We start from the raw sequence: 20,198 nt of genomic DNA, 5'->3' as shown, positions 1-20,198 counted from the left end.
GGTCATTAGAGTCAATACTAATTCAATACGGTTGATGACTTTATGGGAAATGGAACTTGGGACAAAGATGACACAGGCAGAAGGCCGAACACCGAAAAGCAGAGAAAAGTCAATCACCTTCAATTAAAAAAGAACATTTGTACACAAGGCCAAAGTTGTCAGTATATTGTAGAACTGAAACTCAAATGGTATATTGTTGTTGTTTAGATTGCCCAGGAAGTTATGTATTATTATGATAAGCATAAGAAATGATACACACTTGAATAATCCAGAACAATCCAGATACTGGTGTGTGTAGAACAGCAATGCACACACATACACATTCTCTCTCTCTCTCTCTCTCTCTCTCTCACACACACACACACACACACACACACATACACACACAAACACAAATAGAGGGGGGAGGCAGGGAATGCATAGACAGAGACATACAGAGAGACAGAGGCAGATACAGAGACAGAAAGGCAGAGAGAGGAACATAGAGACACACAAAGAAAAATAGAGAGAGAGGCAGAGACAGAGACAAAAGGAAGACGGTGGAAGAGAAAAGGAGCTGAGAGGAGGTAACAGGGCTCCTGTGTGTGCTGTTACCAAGGGCAACAGAATCATATGTTAAACATCTGGAGCAAACAAAAACTTGTATGAAATTCTTAGTATTTTGGTAAAGTGTTCCCAGTGTGTCAGTTCATCTTTAACCTAGCAGATATGTGTAAGACAATCAAATGTGTATTACTGACAGGTCCATAAAACTTTTATTAGATTGAGATAACAGTCTGAAATTAATCCCCAGGAAAATGACACCACCGTATCTGTCAAAGCTTCTGTGACCAGTGAGTAAGTGCTCCGGGTTGTCCCTGTTCAGCGAGCACGTCCACACAGCATCCAGGGATCTGGAGTGTGATCTGGACTCTGAGCTTTAGATTTCATTTTATCCTCTCTACTTGCCTTGTGCTGTTGAGATTTCAAATGGTTTCACGTCTGGATCCAGAATACAGACTGTGGAGCATGCTCACGATCAGTTGGAGAGAACACTGACATATGTAAGGACCCAAAATAATTAATACTTTTATGGGTGAATTTTGCAACCAAGTCCATTGAACTATTTAAATGGAATTTCGACTTCACATTTCCTGTGAAAGCCAAGATACATGGAGGAAGGGTTTGTGGAAGGCAAATATGTTGTCTGTGTGACACTTGCCTTGTAGCTGGAGCAGGAGAAACTTAAGGAGGAAGGGATCTCTTTGGCTCACGGTTAAAGGGAGAACAGTTGGTTATGCAGGGAAGGCAAGCAGCAGAACCTGGAGCAGCAGATCAGCCAGAGCCGCAGTCAGGAAGTAAAGGGAGACAGGCTGGCTCTGCTCACCTTCTCCTCTTCTGCATTTTATAATTTTTTATTTATTTATTTATTTTTTTGAGACAGAGTTTCTCTGTATAGCCCTGGGTGTCCTGGAACTCACTCTGTAGATCAGGCTGGTCTTGAACTTTGGGACACTGTCACTCACTTTCAAGACACTCTCCCCTTCCCCCAGCTAAACTCTTCTAGATTCATTCTCACATCCGGGGTTACTTTTGAAGCCAGTCTAATCTGGCTAATTTTAAATAGAGTCAGGAAGAACATAAAGAGTAAACATGTCATCCACCAGTGACTTTTTTTTTTTTTTGAACAAGCAAGTGCCAGAAATGCCCCCTCTCCTGTAGCTGGCCTTTGCAAGTGCACAGGATTGCACTCTGCTCTTGGGGTCCTCCCAAACCCTAGGAAGCTGAGGGTCCCTGATGTAGTGCGTAGATCAGTTCACATCTAACCACAGCAAGAGGAAGGGAACAGGGGCTCCGTCCTAGTAGAGGCAGTTTCTTGGATCTCACTACTTCCTCCTCCTGGGATGGCCTCGAGGAAGCCATTCTTCATGAAACTGCCCTGTGTGACAAATAATTGCCCACTGTGTGACACTTTCTGAACCAAAGGCAGAGCTCACTGACTCCCAGGCTTCTTCCTGGCTTCAATGGAATGGAGCACGCAGCAGTGTGTGCGCTGGTGGACACACTTCATGTGACCTTCACGCCTCACAGAAGGGCTTCTTTAAGGAGATAAGTGATACTAGTATGTTGATGTTTCTTCGTCATCAACACAGCACAAGTCTTTAGTAAGTCTTCCTTGCATGACTGGGTGAATAAGTCATCACTATCTTGGTACAATATATCCTATCACCTTCAACTATTTACTTTGTAAATTGAACTGCAATGTTACCCATTGAGTAGTTCATTGTCCAAGTTGCTTTATTAGTCCAGTCAAAGCAACTAGTTATAGGACATAGCAGGACAATCGCATATATCAGTATATTCACATGTGTGTGTTTATGTGAACATACCTAGATATGTACATATGCATGTGTATATATGTATACATGTATGTGTTCATATGTATACAGTTACATCATATGCATTCATATGTATACAGATACATCATATGCATATACATATTTGTTTATCCATATGTGTGTGGATGAACACACACACACACTATTGTGGATGACTTATATTGTTGTCCTGGTTGTATGAATAAATCCTTGAGGTGTTAGTGAGGTACACCTTTCCATGTACCTGTGAGGACTTTCCCAGAGAGGTTTAACTAAGACATCTCCTGAATGTCGGCGATACTGTCCCATGTGCTGGGGCCCTAGACAGAACACGGAAAGAGAAAGGAGGCTCTGGCTGGGGGCCAGCACTCAGCTCTGATGCCTGGCTTAGCTGCCCAGCCTCCAGACAGCATGCCATGCCCTGATGGCCCCTCATACCATGCCGGACTGTGTCTCCTCAGAATGTGAGGCAGAATACACCCTCCCTGCTTTGTTGCTCCATGTGAGCTATTTGTTTGGCCATAGCAACAAGAGAAGTAGTTAATAATTAGATTTGCTTCGATTTCAAAAGATTTCTGTAGTCAAATGTGACAATGGACACAGTAACGGGTGTATAGTCTCTGCTTCCTCCCTAGGTGGAAGTTTCCTAAACTTTCCCTCCTGTATAATGGGTTTGATTGTTAAAAAGCAAGCCACCCTGCCAACTCATATCATATTTGAAGGTTTGATGCCTGATGCAGAAGTGCTAGGTTAATGTTACTTTAGGATCAAAAAGTCTTTTACTTTTCTATTATTCACCAATGGAAACCTAACAATACGCAGACAACACATCAGCCTGGAGTGTGGTTTTTAGAGGTTGAAAGTTAGCTGAGAAACATGTGATGTCTAAGTAAATGACCTTCTAGCCAAGGTTTGTTATGTTCAAATCATTTTTGTAGCACAATGACAACCGTTTTCCAGTGAGGGCTCCTAATGTTAAGCACCTACTTCCTCCTAGAAAGCTTAGAGGCCACTGTGGCTCTGGGTTCCCAGCCGCCTCTTGCTTCATTCATGGGGTGCATGGTTCCCAATCCCAGCCAACCCTAAGCACACTAGAAAGGAATTTTATAGGTTCCGAGGAAAGAGTTGCATCCTGGGTATCCCAATACCACCCTAACTAGGCTTTTAGCAGCTGGCAGATGGATATCTTGGATAGACACACACACACACACACACACACACACACACACACACACACACACACACACACAAATGCGCATAAGGTTTAAGAAAGCCAGGGAGAAAGTGTCATATTTGATGCTGATGAATCCTAGTAATGAGATTCTTGTCAGAGAGGGCATACAGCCCCCCATGGCAGCTTTTCAGAGAGCGAGTAGCAATATGCTTACAGATGTTGATAGGCCTGTTGCCTTGGCAACATCAGTCCACATCTTTGTGGCTCCAGCCAGAAAAGCAGCATCTGGAGATGGATCCGTTTGCTGTGCTGAAAGCAGCACTTGCTTCCACCTTTCCTTCCTACACCCAGCCAGGCTTCTCTTCTGCCCTACCCGCGTGCTCACTTTGTGATGGCGACATCTGCCACTGTTTGTTATGGCTTTGTATACATGACCTGGGGTGCTGCGTGGTGTCAGCCGAGCTCAGTGGCTAAGTATACAGAGATATTCTTTACCTGTGAAAAGCTGTCTCGCTGAAGATGTTTTCCTTGGTCAGACTTTCAGTTCCTGTTACCTCGACAATTTCCTTGGCAACTTCAAAATTTCCATTGTAGCATGCCCTGGATGGGAAGAAGATATTTTAATAAATAAGAGGACATGAATTGGGCATGAGAAATGCTAAATCATACTCACAGGTGCAAAGGAGTGTCACCATAGATGTTAATGACATGAGGCTGAACTTCCAGGTCACTCTGGAGCAAGTAGCTCACTATACTGTGGTGTCCAAATCGAGAACAGAAGTGCAGAGGGATGTGGTCTTCATTGTCCTGGGCATTCACTGTCATTGATGAGAAAGCACACATGTGTCATCCAGAATCCATTCTTTCTTACCCTTCATATGTACACTGTCATGTGCTTTGCCTACATGCCCAAGATACTTCTGGAAATTGCCAATTGCTCTTTATAATAGAGGAGATTAAGTGCAACCAATTTAAAAAGTTATTGTTCTATTTTCTATTGTCTATTATCACGTCAAGCAGGCTTTCTTTTAGTGCTCGTAAATTCTGTGGACTACAGCTAATCTAATTTGCCTTGCAGTGGTGTGATCACACAAGGGTATCTGCGGCCTCTTTCCCCTAAGTATCCATTTCGAACCGACTCCCTTTCTCATCTGAATGATTTTAAAATGTGAAAGTCTTTGACTGTTGAGATGGTCAGTGGGTACAGGCCTCTGCTGCTAAGCCTGTGGACCTGAGTTCTATCCCCAGACTCCACATGGTAGAAGGAGAGAATTGACACTTACATGTTGTTCTCTGGCCTCCTCAACATAAGGTGCTGTGCATGCTATGTCCATCATGCTAATCTAAAATCTATGTAATTTAAAGTTTTAAATTAAAGGTCTCATCCAGATCACTCAACCCAGTAATAATTCAGTAGGTGGAGGTGACAGCCAGTGATCTGAAAGTTTAGGGAGCTGTATGGGAGGTGCTGCACCCCCCCGCCCCCGCTGGGAATTACAACACCATTTTGCACAGAGAGGCATTTCAGATGAAGATACTTAATAGTGGCTCTCTGTCTTTTTCTTTTAGCCATACAGTTTTATAACTCTCAGGGTATCTGAAGTTTCTTTTTGGAACTTGAATGTGTGAATCGAGATGATGTGCTAAGAGAGATTGAACAGTGTTCTCTAGTACTCCTTAGATGTTAGGCTCTAGGAGACTGCAAAAGGGGCATTTGGAAGCTCCAGACAGGAGAAGGTGAGCATGAAGAGGTTATCTATGCTGCCCGGGGACAATGCTCAGCAGAGATCCTTCACTCTTCACACTTCTCCAGATTGGACATCCCCCATCTATGACATCTTCACATCAGACCCTGACTGAAGTAGAAATTTCCAGTTTCTTTGTAGAATCAGTTATATCACATGATGTTATTCTGGAAATTGTCTTATGAGAGTATGTTTTTGCTGAAGCAGACATGTGGGGTGATGTTTGCTGAGAACAAGCATGTGGCATTTTTCTGGAAGCTGCCTGGAAAATGGGTGTGTGGTGTTTTCTTAGAGTGAATGCTTGATAAAACATGTGATGTTTGGAAAGATGTAAATATAACCCAACAGAGAGTGGACAACACTGTGCGGTACTGGTGCACCTTGCCACTCATCATGACTTTGCAGAGAGAAATGTACCAAAGAACTAGTGGTGTTCAGATGGTTTTTCCATGTTTCTGCAGACTCCAGCTGATTGGCAGAACCTCGCAGTTTCTTCTGGATCAAACTGCTATTATTTGTTCATGAATGGTGTTTGCAAGTGGATTGAGCTAAGACTGCTGATTCATGTGAACTGAACTGCTGATATCCTGATGATGCAGACTGGATTCGCTCCAAAGAACTATTTCTCAACAGGTCCACATCCCCCTTTGCTCTATTAGCCTTTGCTTCCCACTACCTCTGGTGGGCTAGAAGGGGGGTTAAAGCATTTAAGTACACTTGATAAAGTGGGTTTTGCAGAAGAGAAGATACACCTGACTTGGGAGCTCACGACATAGGCGCACAGAACCGAGTCCTGACAATATGATCATTAGCGACCAATGTTATCCAGTGTCTCCTGGTAGCAATTCCAGCCACAGGTTCAGGGTCCTGCCTGGCTGTTTGTAGAAGCCCAGTGTCTGCATGTGTCTGGCCTTGCTGGCATCACATCTCTATGGGACCCCTTTAGGGTTGTGACACTAGAGATGGTTCTTTGCAGGTAGAGCTCTGAGCCTGACTCCTGTGCTCTGCTCAGATTCTGGAGTTACCTCATATTTGCTTATTCTCCTATCAGAAAACAACAGGACAACGTGTAGCCTGGGAAGCAAAGGGCTTGTTTGTTTATATTTTCCAGCCATAATCTACCAGAGAGGGAACTTAGGATGGGAACTCAAGTAGGAAATAGAGCAGCAACCAAGGAAGGATGGTGCTGACTGGCTCACACCTGCCTCATGGTCAGCTAACTCTCTGATGGCCCAGGACCAATGTCGTGGGGCCGGTGCTGCATGTGGTTGGCCGGGTCCTCCCATCAGTCATTAATCAGGATGTTCCCTCACAGCCATGGCCAGAGGCCAGTCTGATAAAGGCACCTCCATGACTGAGTTCTTTCTACCAAGGTGTGTCCAGATTGAATCTCCTTTACAGTGGGCACTAGCCAGGGCAACAGCCTTTAACACAGTCCTTTCATTGTTTAATCATTAGTAATTAGCTTTGGATGCTTGGGAAAATCTGACTGTAGTATCACTTTTTAAACAGTCACTAACTGTCCATCACTGTACCAGTGTTAAGATACTCATGTTTTATCAATTATTGTGGCTATAACAGAAACCATTGTTGGAAACAAACAAAAAATGTTTGTGAACTTTATGTTCATAATGCATTTAGAATGATAGTTTTCATGCATACACATTTAATGAAGATCATTCTACCTATTTCCTAATTTCTCTTATAAGTTTTGCACTAAAGCCAATAAACTATAAATGCATAAAAATATATCTTCGAAGAACATAAAGTCTAGTTGCAAGACAGGCTTAATAATAACTGAACACCAACTGTTCAATTCTAGGTCTGACATTAATTCAATATCTGGGGAAGAAAATAATTGGATCAGCTGCTCTAGACACATTTGCTTTATTATGATTTTTTTCTTTCCAAAGTCACTTATTATTTGATGTGTTTTTACAAGCAGAAGAAATGGAGGGAACATTGTTAAGTGATAAACAATCTCTAGGGAAAGTTAGAGAAGACCATAGTGACTCAAAAGTACATGTATCTCATTCTGACTGGTGACAAACCATCATGTAGTCGTTAATGACGACAGATTCGCCTGTTAGCTGCCACATTTGTTGACAGACTCTCTCATTAATTGTCCTGTAAGGTCTTAAGCAAACAGAAAAACTTTATCTATATCTCCAAAATTCTCCTCCAAAGCCTGCGAGCAGCGCCTCAGAAGAACACCCTTCCCTCAGAAGACAGTCTCATTTTGATCTGCTTGTGTATAACTATGATCTTTTTTCATGTTCTGTGAGAAGCCAGGGAGAGTCAATGGTATGGGTTCCTGCTGGAGCCCAGGGCATTAAGAATCTCTCCTCTGGGAGTTCCCAAGTTTACACTGTAGATTGTAAAGAATAGTGGTACAGTCCTGTGCTAGCTATGGAACACCAATCAGCCATTCTCCAGTGTGACTCCTCTTCAGCAGAACCAGTGAACTTTAAGGTTCCCTTACCTGATAATCTCTCCTCCCTGTGCTATAGGTGTTCCTTCTTCCACTACACACTGAAGGGAGGTGGCCTCAGACACAGATATGACAGAGGTCTGTCATAGTTGTTGTGAGGTATTTGTTTTTGTCTTAGACTGATTTACAGAGACTAAAATATAAAAATTATTACATTATCCAGGAACATTGAGATATGATGCTACATATCAATGGTATTCTGCTTGAAATAGCTAGAGTCAGACCTGACAGTGCAGGTAGTTCTCTGATCCCAGATGGGTCCAATATCAGAGGATGATACCTTCAAGACCAGCTTGAACTGTGGAGTGAGTTCAAAGTCAGCAGGAAAGCTTAAGGAAATCTTGTTGCCAAAATGAAAGGTTTCTTAGAAATAAGTTGGTTTATTTAGCATGTGGAAAGCCCTGAGTCTCAATCCCTATCAAATCAAGTAAAATCTCTAACCAATATGTTTAAATAAAAGAGTCTTTCAAAGGAATACATGTGCTTCATTATCCGGAAAATATTTCACAGTCTACTCCAATTTTTTTTTATTCAATATATATATATATATATATATATATATATATATATATATATATATATATTTTACATTTCAAATGATTTCACCTTTCCTGGCTCCACACTCCCCAAAAGTCCGATAAGCCATCTTCCCTCCCCCTGTTCCTCCATCCACCCCTTCCCACTTCCCAGTTCTGGTATTGCCCTATACGGCTGTACTGAGTCTTCCCAGAAACAGGAGCCAGTCCTCCGTTCTTCTTGGACATCGTTTGATATGTCGATTATGTCTTGGGTAATTCAAGTTTCTAGGCTAATATCCGCTTATCAGTGAGTGCATACCATAATTGATCTTTTGAGACTGGGTTACCTCACTTAGTATGATGTTCTCCAGCTCCATCCATTTGTCTAAGAATTTCATGAATTCATTGTTTCTAATGGCTGAATAGTACTCCATTGTGTATATATACCACATTTTTTTGTATCATTCCTCTGTTAAGGGACATCTGGGTTCTTTCCACCTTCTGGAAATTATAAATAGGGCTGCTATGAACATAGTGGAACATGTATCCTTATTACATGCTGGGGAATCCTCTGGGTATATGCCCAGGAGTGGTATAGCAGGGTCCACCGGAAGTGACATGCCCAGTTTTCTGAGGAACCGCCAGACTGATTTCCAGAGTGGTTGTACCAATTTGCAACCCCACCAGCAGTGGAGGAGTGTTCCTCTTTCTCCACATCCTTGCTAACACATGCTGTCTCCTGAGATTTTAATCTTAGCCATTCTGACTGGTGTGAGGTGATTGCAGGGTTGTTTTGATTGGCATTTCCCCAATGACTAATGATGTTGAACATTTTTTAAGATGTTTCTCAGCCATCTGAAGTTCTTCAGGTGAAAATTCTTTGTTTACCTCTATACCCCATTTTTATTAGGGTTATTTGGTTTTCTGGGTTGAACTTTCTTGAGTTCTTTGTATATTTTGGATATTAGCCCTCTGTCAGAAGTAGGGTTGGTGAAGATCTTTTCCCAATTTGTTGGTTGCCGATTTGTCCTTTTGATGGTGATCTTTGCCTTACAGAAACTTTGTAATTTTATGAGGTCCCATTTGTCTTGATCTTAGAGCATAAGCTCTTGGTGTTCTGTTCAGGAACTTTCCCCCTGTACTGGTGTCCTCAGGGATCTTCCCCAGTTTCTTTTATATTAGTCTCAGTGTGTCTGGCTTTATGTGGAGGTCCTTGATCCACTTGGAGTCGAGCTTAGTACAAGGAGATAAGAATGGATCAATTCGCATTCTTTTGCTTGCTGACCTCCAATTGAACCAGTACCATTTGTTGAAAAGGCTATCTTTTTTCCATTGGATGTTTTCAGCCCCTTTGCTGAGGATCAAGTGGCCATAGGTGTGTGGGTTTTTTTCTGGATCTTCAATCCTATTCCATTGATCTGTCTGCCTGTCACTGTACCAATAAATACCATGCAGTTTTTAACACTATTGCTCTGTAGTATTGCTTGAGGTCCAGGATACTGATTACCCCTAGAATTTCTTTGGTTGTTGAGAATAGTTTTAGCTATCCTGGGTTTTTTGTTATTCCTGATGAATTTGAGAACTGCTCTTTCTAACTCTATGGAGAACTGAGTTGGAATTTTGATGGGTATTACATTGAATCTGTAGATTGCTTTTGGCAAGATGGCCATTTTAACTATATTAATCCTGCCATTCCACGAGCATGGAAGATTTTTCCATTTTCTGAAGTCTTCTTCCATTTCCTTCTTCAGAGACGTGAAGTTCTTGTCATACAGATCTTTCACTTGTTTGGTCAGAATCACACCAAGGTATTTTATATTGTTTGTGGCTATTGTGAAAGGTGTCATTTCCCTAGTTTCTTTCTCAGCCTGCTTATCCTTTGAGTATAGAAAGGCTACTGATTTGCTTGAGTTGATTATATAACCTGTCACTTTGCTGAAGTTGTTTATCAGCTGTAGGAGTTCTCTGGTGGAGTTTTTTAGGTCACTTAAGTATACTATCATATCATCTGCAAATAGTGATAGTTTGACTTCTGTCCATTCAAAATTGTATCCCTTTGACCTTCTTATATTGTCTAATATATATTTCTCTAGCTAGTACCACAAGTACAGTATGGAAAAGATAAGGAGAGAGGGGGCAGCCTTGTCTAGTCCCTGATTTTAGTGGGATTGCTTCACGTTTCTCTCCATTTAGTTTGATGTTGGCTACCGGTTTATTGTATATTGCTTTTACTGTGTTTAGGTATGGACCTTGAATTCCTGTTCTTTTTAAAACTTTTAGCATGAAAGGATGCTGAATTTTGTCAAATGTTTTTTCAGCATCTAATGAAATGACCATGTGGTTTTTTTCTTTGAGTTTGTTTATGCAGTGAATTGCATTGATGTATTTCTGTATATTGAACCAACCCTGCATCCCTGGGATGAATTCTACTTGATCATGTTGAATGATCAAATGTATGTGTTCTTAGATTCAGTTGGCAAGAATTTTATTGAGTATTTTTGCGTTGATGTTCATATGGGAAGTTGGTCTGAAGTTCTCTTTCTTTGTTGGATCTTTGTGTGGTTTTGGTATCAGCGTAATTGTGGCTTCGTAGAAGGAATTGGGTAGTGTTCCTTCTGTTTCTATTTTGTGGAACAGTTTGAAGAGTATTGGTGTTACGTCTTCTTTGAAGGTCTGATAGAATTCTGCACTGAAACCATATGCTCCTGTGCTTTTTTTGATTGGAAGAGTTTCTATGTCCCCTTCTATTTCTTTAGGGGTTATTGGACTGTTTAGATGATCTATTTGATTCTGATTTAATTTTGGTATTTGGTATCTGTCTAGGAAATTGTCCATTTCCTCCAGATTCCCCAGTTGTGTTGAATATAGGCTTTTGTAGTAGGATCTGATAATTTTTTGAATTTCCTCTGTTTCTGTTGTTATATCCCCCTTTTCATTTCTAATTTTGTTAATCTGGATACTGTCTCTGTGGCCTTTGGTTAGTCTGGCTAAGGGTTTATCTATCTTGTTGATTTTCTCAAAGAACCAGCTCCTGGTTTTGTTGATTCTTTGTATGGTTCTCTTTGTTTCCACTTGATTGATTTCAGCCCTGAGTTTGATGATTTCCTGTCCTTTACTCCTTCTGGGTGAATTAGCTTCTTTTTGTTCCAGAGCTTTTACATGTGTCATTAAGCTGCTAGTGTATGCTCTCTCACGGTTCTCCTTGGAAGCACTCAGGGTTATGAGTTTTCCTCTTAACACTGCTTTCATTGTGTCCCATAGATTTGGGTATGCTATGCCTTCATTTTTGTTAAATTCTAAAAAGTCTTTGATTTCTTTCTTTATTTCTTCTTTGGCCAAGGTATCACTGAGTAGAGTATTGTTCAGCCTCTGTGGGTATGTTGTTTTTGTTGCTATTGAAGACCACTCTTACTCCATAGTGATCTAATAGGAGGCATGGGATTAGTTCAATCTTATATTTGTTGAGGTCTGTTTTGTGACCAATTATATGGTCGATTTTGGAGAAGGTACCATGAGATGCTGAGAAAAAGGGTATATTCTTTTGCTTTACAATGAAATGTTCTATAAATATCTGTTCTATAAACCCAATTGGTCCAAAGCTTCAATTAGTTTTACTATGTCCCTGTCTAGTTTCTATTTTCCTGATTGGTTCATTGAGGAGAGTGGAGTGTTGAAATCACCCACAATTATTGTGTTACCTCCCATCACATAATAATCAAAACCTCAAACATACTAAACAAAGAAAGAATATTAAAGGCAGTAAGAGAAAAAGTCCAAGTAACATATAAAGGAAGACCTATCAGAATTATACCAGACTTCTCACCAGAGACCATGAAAGCTAGAAGATCCTGGGTGGATCTCATGCAGACTCTAGGAGAACACAAATGTCAGCCAAGACTACTATACCCAGCAAAACTCTCAATTACCATAGATGGAGAAACCAAGATATTCCATGACAAAACCAAATTTACACAATATCTTTCCACAAACCCAGCCCTACAAAGAATAACAGGAGGAAAACTCCAATACAAGGAGGGAAACTACACCCCAGAAAAAGCAAGATAGTAACCTTCTTTCATCAAACGCAAAAGAAGGTAACCACTCAAATATAAAAATAACATCAAAAATGACAGGAAGTAATAATCACTATTCCTTAATATCTCTTAACATCAATGGACTCAATTCCCCAATAAAAAGACATAGACTAACAGACTGAATACGTAAACAGGACCCTACATTTTGCTGCATACAGGAAACACACCTCAGTGTCAAAGACAAAAACTACCTTAGAGTAAAAGGCTGGAAGACAATTTTATAAGCAAATGGTCTCAGGAAACAAGCCAGAGTAGCCATTCTAATATCAGATAAAATTGACTTTCAACCTAAAGTCATCAAAAGAGACACGGAAGGACACTTCTTGCTGGTCAAAGGAAAAATCCACCAAGAAGAACTCTCAATTCTGAACATCTATGCTCCAAAAGCAAGGGCACCATCATTCATAAAAGAAACTTTAATAAAGCTCAAAGTCTCCTCCATTTTAAAAAGGAATTATTGCCTACCAGTGGGGTTTTTTTTTGAAAGATTTTTGGATAGTTGGATATGTGGAACTTTCTTTTCCTCATTTCTGATTACTGAAATTTAAGATAAAACAAAACTTCGCAATCAAGTCAGCAATGACCGGAAAGACTATCCACCATTTGAAATAAACCCCACATGTTTATTAAAGAAATGTTCGGTCACAAATCTGCATAATAATTTCAATGAGATATGTTTAAAATAAAGTGGCCTTCCTGACCGTGATTATTTTTCCTTTTAGTTGTGCATGTATGTACCTCTGGTGCGTGTATTTGTGTGTGGGTTGTATGTGTTTCTGTGCAAGTGTGCATGTGTGTATGTTCATATCCGAGTCTAGGTGAGCATTGATGGGATGGCACGTGTTTGGATCCCTCTGATGTGGGTGCTGGCAGCTGAGCTCAGTTCCTGAGTGGGCAGTACATGCTTTTAGTTACTGAACCTTCTTCCCAGCCGCCATCTTGACAGATATTTAGACAATTTTGCAGTAGTCTGTGGTATGTTAAAGGGGGCCTTATATGAATGAACTTCAGTGTTTTACAAATACTAATGAATTTGTAGAGTTAGCAAATACTAATGAATATCGAACTAAAAAGTTCCCATTTCTCAAATTTGTCAAAAGGATAAGTTTTGAGGACCCTCTCAGCATCTCGAACCTCTTGACATGAGGACTTATTTTTTTCTCTCTCCTGCCCCAAGAGCCACACTGAAGCAGGGCAGAGACGTGGAACACCTGATTGAATAGGCTGGCTCCTTAAATGTACTGATCTGAAGAGCCTGCCTTCTGAAGTACATTTTGGGCAATTTTGTAACCTGAACATATTCTCATTTGTGGCAGTCCATTTCCATGGAAACATACTGTAAATACCAGGCTTCAAATTGTACATCTTATGGGGCTATTCATTTAATCTTCCTCTTATGTCCATTTGCCATGAGAAAAGTCTAGAGTTGTAATAAATCATCTTGAGGGTCAGGTATTTTTGAAAAGGTGAGTTTGCTGATGGGGTCTTGTGCCATCTGTCACATGGGGCAGGTTATGCTGTGTTTTCAGCAACCCACTAGAGTGCAGAGCAGGCTTCATATCAAGTGTACTAGAAGGAAATAAGAATACTTAAGGGTTTGAGTCATGCTGCTTTTTTATTTTAAATGATCGAGTAGGAAGAGTGTAGTACTTGCGTGAGTCAAAAAGAAAATGCTAGAAATTATCCTGTGCAGCCAAGGTAGATGAGGGAGGATGGGGCTGCACGAATTTCAATATCTTTTGCAGAAGAGTCCTTTGATCATGTGGACATGCTGATCGTAAATGGCACCCATTTGGCACTACCAGGCTGTGGAGTTATGTAGGAGAATACAAAGCCCAGGCTGACATAGATAAAGAGAGGGAGGACGGATGATGCACTTCTGGTTCCCCGGAAGGGGGTAATTTCATAAATGTGAATGGGTTGCTGGGCTTTTCAGAGATGTGCCTCAGCCTCGCCTAAGCTGAAAGAATGAATAACTGCCCAAAACTTAAAGGAGGTCCACACCTTGCTTTTGTCCAGATAGTGCATGCTGTATGTGATAATACTGTCATGTAGGTGCCCAAGTCATTTCATGATGGCCCATAGAAGATACTGCAAAAGGAGTTCTTCAACTTCGACAAAATGAAGAGGCTGACATGAGCCGCAAGCTGTTCTAGACTCTTGCTGGGATGTCTATGAGTCACTGGGCTTCTTCCCCACTGGGTGAAAGCATCGATTAGCTTTAGTAAGTGATTATCAATTTGAATTTTGGACCGAAGGAACTGGCAGCACTGTGGGCCTGACAACCGTGTCCTTTTGGAGCTGAGCATCCTTTTTGTTGCAAAGGGCAGCAGCTATCACTGATGGGCATTTAATTAGTTCTCTGGGGGAGCCTACGGGAGGAGGCTGGATATGCCCGGGAGGGTTTATGGCCAGATGTAGTGCTCCGTGGATCTTTGCCAAAAAATAAAAGTCTAGGAGGAAGTCTTCTTCTTTAATGCTACTTTCAAGCAATTTTCCAACATTTATTTAATAAATAAATTTAAAATAAAAATAAAAAAAGACCAAATTGATGACCTTTGTGCCTATCAAATTTTAGTGTAACAATAGAGTATCAGTTGTTGGGAAGTAGGGAGGGGATGGAATACATTGCTACAAGATTGAAAAATAGTAGGAGTGCCTTGGGAGTACAAATGTCTGGGAGAAGCTACAATGCTCAGCATCTGCATACCCTTGGGTCTAGAAATTCCACATCTACATATGTATCCAAGAGAGATAAATGTATCTGCTAATCAAAGGACTTACATAGTAGCAAAATGGCAGAAACACTGAATTACAGCCAGGAAGAAGCTGGATATACAAATGGTGGAATAGTTAGGGACTTCCGCAGTTTAAAGGATAAGACTCTGCTTGCCACAGTGATATAGATAAACGGCAAAATTAACCTGGAGAGTTTGGAGCTGGGAGGTCATTACTGGAGTAAAAGCACTTCGTGGCAAAGCTTGACCTGAGTTCAAATTTCCAGCACTTGTGTAAAAAGCTGGGTATTGCTCAAGAGTAGCAGTAGCCACCCTGTCGTTAGAGGCAGAGCTAGGAGGAATGCTGGTGTGTTCCAGATGCCAGCTGTGCTCTAGGTTCAGAGAGAGACCTTATATCGAGGGACTCTGTTGGAGTAATAGAACAAGACACCAGATGTTTCACTAAAGTGTCCATATGGCTGTGAGGACCTGAACACACACTATATACATACATCTCACATGTACACACACAGAAAATAAAAACAAAAAATAGAATGGAACAAACCATTTTGTTGAGTTTGAGAAGAGATGAAGTGATCTGGGGCAGGAGAGCCTAGAAGATGAGTTACTTTGAAGTTAATAGCCATTTACTGAGCTTCCCATATGCAAATTATACCTCCACAGAAGGAAAAGGCAAGTGAATAACAGCAGACAGGACCGATCTATCTGATCTATCAGGAACAGTCCTTCCCAGGGTGCTCAGGGTGGAGGAAACTGAATTGCAGGGTATAAAGAAACATTCTCATTTGAGTTTAACAAGTAAACTTACTGGAGTGAAATGTGATTTGTGAGACATGTTAGCACACGTCTGCAGGGGTAGCCAGCTTCAGCTTGTCTCCTCCAGAGGAAGGGAAAGACACTGCAAATGTGACACGGAGGAGTCAGGGGCAGCCTTACCATCTGCTTTGTTCCCTTCTTCTACCAGGAGTTTCACGATGTTGAAGAACCCCTTTGCGGAGGCCAGGTGCAGAGGCCTGTCTCCAACTTCACCACTTACGTTGACATCAGCGCCAAACTTCAGAAGGACACTGGTTACCTGGAAGAACCCGGTCATTTGAATTTAGTATGGGGAGAAAAATAACAAGTGTGTGTCTGGTGTCACCTGCCTACAACATCAGCAATAGAAGGAGCAGGATGTAGAGATTGGAGGATCAGGAGTTTAAGGTCATTCTCAGCTGCAGAGTAAGAAAATGACTAGCACTTGATTAAACCCTGTGTCGACCTGCTCTCAAACCCAAAATACAGTGCTGTCTTAGTCAGAGTTTCTATTTCTGCACAAACATCATGACCAAGAAGGAAGTCAGGGAGGAAAGGGTTTATTCAGCTTCCACTTCCACACTGTTGCTCATCACCAAAGGAAGTCAGGACAGGAACTCAAGTAGGTCAGGAGGCAGGAGCAGATGCAGAAGCCATGGAGGGATGTTACTTACTGGCTTACTCAGCCTACTCTCTAATAGAACCCAATACTACCAGCCCAGGGATGGCACCACCCACACTGGGGCCCTCTCCCCTTGATCACTAATTGAGAAAATGCCTTACAGCTAGATCTCATGGAGGCATTTCCTCACCTAATGCTCTTTCCTCTGTGGTAACTCCAACCTGTGTCAAGTTGACACACAAAACCAGCCAGTACAAGTGTACAACTCTTGACTGCCTAAAACAACTAAGCTATCTCTTGGGTTACTCCCACCCAAAAATAATAGAAAATTTTAGCCCAGCTGGTGAAAAATGGAAAAAAATGATTATATCATTGAAAATAAGTCCAATAGTTAAGCAATTTCATTCTGGGACTCCTCCCTAAGGAATGGTACCATGCACAGTGGCAATTTCACATTTCAATTAACAATATTAGACACTCTTCCACAGACAGGGCCACAGGCCAACTTTTTGTAGACCATCCCTCACTGAGATTTCCTTCCCAGATGATTCTAGAGTGTGCCAAGTTGACACTTTAAACTAACCAGGAGAGGGTGTTACACAGTGACTGGGAGTTAAGATCCAGGACACAAGATAGGGACAGAATCGTAATCTGACCTGCTTAGGCTCTGGGCTCTTGAGATCCGTGGTTAACTAACCACTTTCTGATGCTTTCAGACCTAAGCCCAGCACCTCATACTTTCTAGACAAGTGTCTTATTAGTGAGCTACACACCCCCAACCAATTTTATTAATTGTACGTGAAATTCCTTTGCATAAAGTAGAAATCGTGATCAGACTTAACCCACAGGTTGTGGTGAGGATCAGAGGCGATGATGATATGTTTACTTGCCAAGCACAATGGCTAACATAGAGCAGATTAATAAAATAGACACTTGATACAAGTTTTAACCACGCATTATCTGAGTGGCAGATAGGGAAAGGCTTCCTCTTGTGTATACCAGGAAGAGCAGGGACTCTGGGGCCCAGCTCCAGTATCTTAGCCATGTCACTGTCATCCAATAAGGTCATTTTTTCAGACTTCACTTTCTTTATATTAAAGTGGAAACAGTAGTGGCTCTATACCTTAGAGATGCTATGAGGATTCAGTAAGTTAGCACTTGTAAAATGCACAAAACAGTACTTAGCCCTTAACATCTATCTATAGAAATGGAGACACGAACAAGAAATGTGTACATTTTACCGCTCAGTTGGCTAATGGGCAGATCCACACTTAAGTCCCTGACCATCAAAACCTTGCCCACCTAAGCAGATCTGCCCACTCCTGCCATCCCCGTGAGTTTATAACAAATTTAAACTCCCCAGGAACTCGATTGTATATTAAGTGCTATTATTACATATTTAGGAAATACTGTGCTTGCTAGAAGCACCTCGTTCTCCACTTAAAATTAAGTGGATAAGGCAAGAAACAGGGTGTACAGGGCTGTATTTGCCACTCTCCTTGTCAGCATATTTTAGCAAATGACAACAGTTTCCATAAATTACTGGTTCACTGCCTTCACTCAGAAAGTGAGTCCCTTATCATAAAAGGGCCATCCACATTTTAGCATAATTTGTGTGGCTGTGACTATATTTTCATGGGAAGCAAACACATTTAGCTCTTCACCAACCCATATAGAGGCTCTTTATCTCTCTGTTAGTTGTGAGGTCAATCAGCCAAGTAGATGACTTTGCAAACAGCATGCACACCACACCTCCTTCTCCTGCCTGACTCCAGGAAGTACAGGGTTTTCCCATCACCACTTTTGGAGCCTGCACATAGATTGTGACTGGTACCTGGCTCCCCAGGCACTTGTGCACACTCCGCGTGGTACATCAGCGGACCGGCACATTTCATAATCTGTGGGCCATGCTTCACAGACACAAGAGTGTGCAATCATATGCCAGCTCACAGGAACACAACAATATGGTGACCAGAGCAGCACAGACCACAGGAAGTTACAGTTGGACCCTCAGGGAGTACTCTGACATGGCAGCTGTGGAAAGCCGGCGCGAAGATGAGGATCACACACAGGAAGGACTGTTTTACATGGTTATGTACTTACTTTTGTGTTTCTCGGTTTTCTCTTTGGTATTTTTCATGTTTTTTTTTCTCCAAAATAGCTAAGAGGCAGTGTCTGAAATTGGCACAGGTATTGTTTGTCTTTCGCTACGCAGAGATGGGAAAAATCAATACACTTTGAAGTGGGAACACATTGTTTTGAGTTCCGACTCCCTGTTTAGTTAACTTGCTTGGGTTTGATGGCTCCCTACATGGGCTCACTGAGAAATGAGCTTGTGGCCTGGCAGAGAAAGCACAGGGCTACAGGCTGACCAGCCTGGTCCTCCCTCCAGTTCTCTTCTCAGCCATCTGACTGGTATGCTACCAGCCCTGTGGGGTGTTGGGAACTGGGGACAGAAGACACCTAAACTAGATTTTCTGAGGAGTGGTGCTCTCCCATGGCTGCAGGTCCCTATTTGCAAGGACGCTGGGACATGCTGGCATTCTCAGTCCTTTCCCATGTGACTTTGACCTCTCACATCCCCTCGCCATTTTTCCACAGCATGCTCTCATTTCCTTCCCTCCATAGAGACAGGCCCTGGAGAAACATCAGGCCTGACAGCAGACCTGAGAATTTTTGCTGAAAACTCTGAGCCCAATCACAACCCCAAGTTGCTCTTAAAGGCAAGTCACAGGCTCAGAACCAGAGGCAAAATAAGTTTGGGGAGGCTTTTCCAGACTCCAACATCTCCTAGAGCAGGAAAGAGAAATAAGGTTTCTTAAAGACCTTTTTGATGGAGCTGCTGGAAGGGCCTTTGTATCATGTCTTGTGCCTACTCTATTAGCATCTAAAGAGTGTTGCAGACTACACATCTCCCAAGCAACTCTATTTCTTTGTAAAGTTATCCCTCGAAAGTCCAAATCATAAATATTTTTTCCATTAAGAAATTGAGATTAGAGGTACTATATAAATTACAAATTGCCATAAACCTGGGAAAGATTTTTTTATTCCCCAAATTCAGGCTGGCTGATTCCCATTGCTGCAAACCACCAAAGCACACTGCAATGTCTCCTCTCTGCAGTAAGACAGTAACAATGAATGACATAATCATTGCAGTGTTTATATGGATCTACAAGTACTTATGGATGGAGCCGATGAGCCTATCACATGAAACTGAAGCTCCTCCCACTTCATACCTACCTGCTCGTGCCCGTAGTAGGCTGCAATGTGTAGTGGGGTAAAGAAGACTGCATCTTGAACGTTCACATTGGCTCCATGTTGAAGCAGAACTTCCACAGCCTAGATGAGAAAGATGTTTGTTACTTACAACCTCTCCTAGGGCAGCCAGTCAGTTCCACCAACAGCTCCTGAACAGGAAGTCCATTCGGAAAGTCTCCAGTCAGTTCCACGAACAGCTCCTGACCAGAAAGTCTATTTGGGAAACACATTCTCTGACCTACATCCTTTCCCTCTCGCCTTTGCCTGAAAACAGACTCTGCTACTTTCTTTCTTTCTTTCTTTCTTTCTTTCTTTCTTTCTTTCTTTCTTTCTTTCTTTCTTTCTTTCTTTCTTTCTCTCTCTCTCTCTCTTTCTTTCTTTCTTTCTTTCTTTCTTTCCTTCTTTC

At 41.7% G+C, this 20,198-nt stretch overlaps 1 protein-coding gene across 1 annotated transcript in view; it reads right to left on the bottom strand.

The window, feature by feature from the left end:
* Positions 1 to 20,198, bottom strand: part of Tnni3k (TNNI3 interacting kinase) — a 287,127-nt gene that overhangs the window by 193,250 nt on the left and 73,679 nt on the right. Inside the window, exons 6-9 of the mRNA XM_052178863.1 lie at positions 19,775 to 19,873; positions 16,054 to 16,192; positions 4,205 to 4,349; positions 4,027 to 4,131 (exon numbers count right to left, since the gene is read on the bottom strand). Of these exons, the coding sequence (XP_052034823.1) occupies positions 4,027 to 4,131; positions 4,205 to 4,349; positions 16,054 to 16,192; positions 19,775 to 19,873 (488 nt within the window). The remainder of the gene's footprint in view (positions 1 to 4,026; positions 4,132 to 4,204; positions 4,350 to 16,053; positions 16,193 to 19,774; positions 19,874 to 20,198) is intronic.

Source organism: Apodemus sylvaticus, chromosome 4 (assembly GCF_947179515.1).
Source record: "Apodemus sylvaticus chromosome 4, mApoSyl1.1, whole genome shotgun sequence".
NCBI classification, from domain to species: domain Eukaryota; kingdom Metazoa; phylum Chordata; class Mammalia; order Rodentia; family Muridae; genus Apodemus; species Apodemus sylvaticus.
The sequence above is the reverse complement of the archived record's forward strand: the minus strand, read 5'-3'. Positions and strand labels throughout refer to the sequence as shown.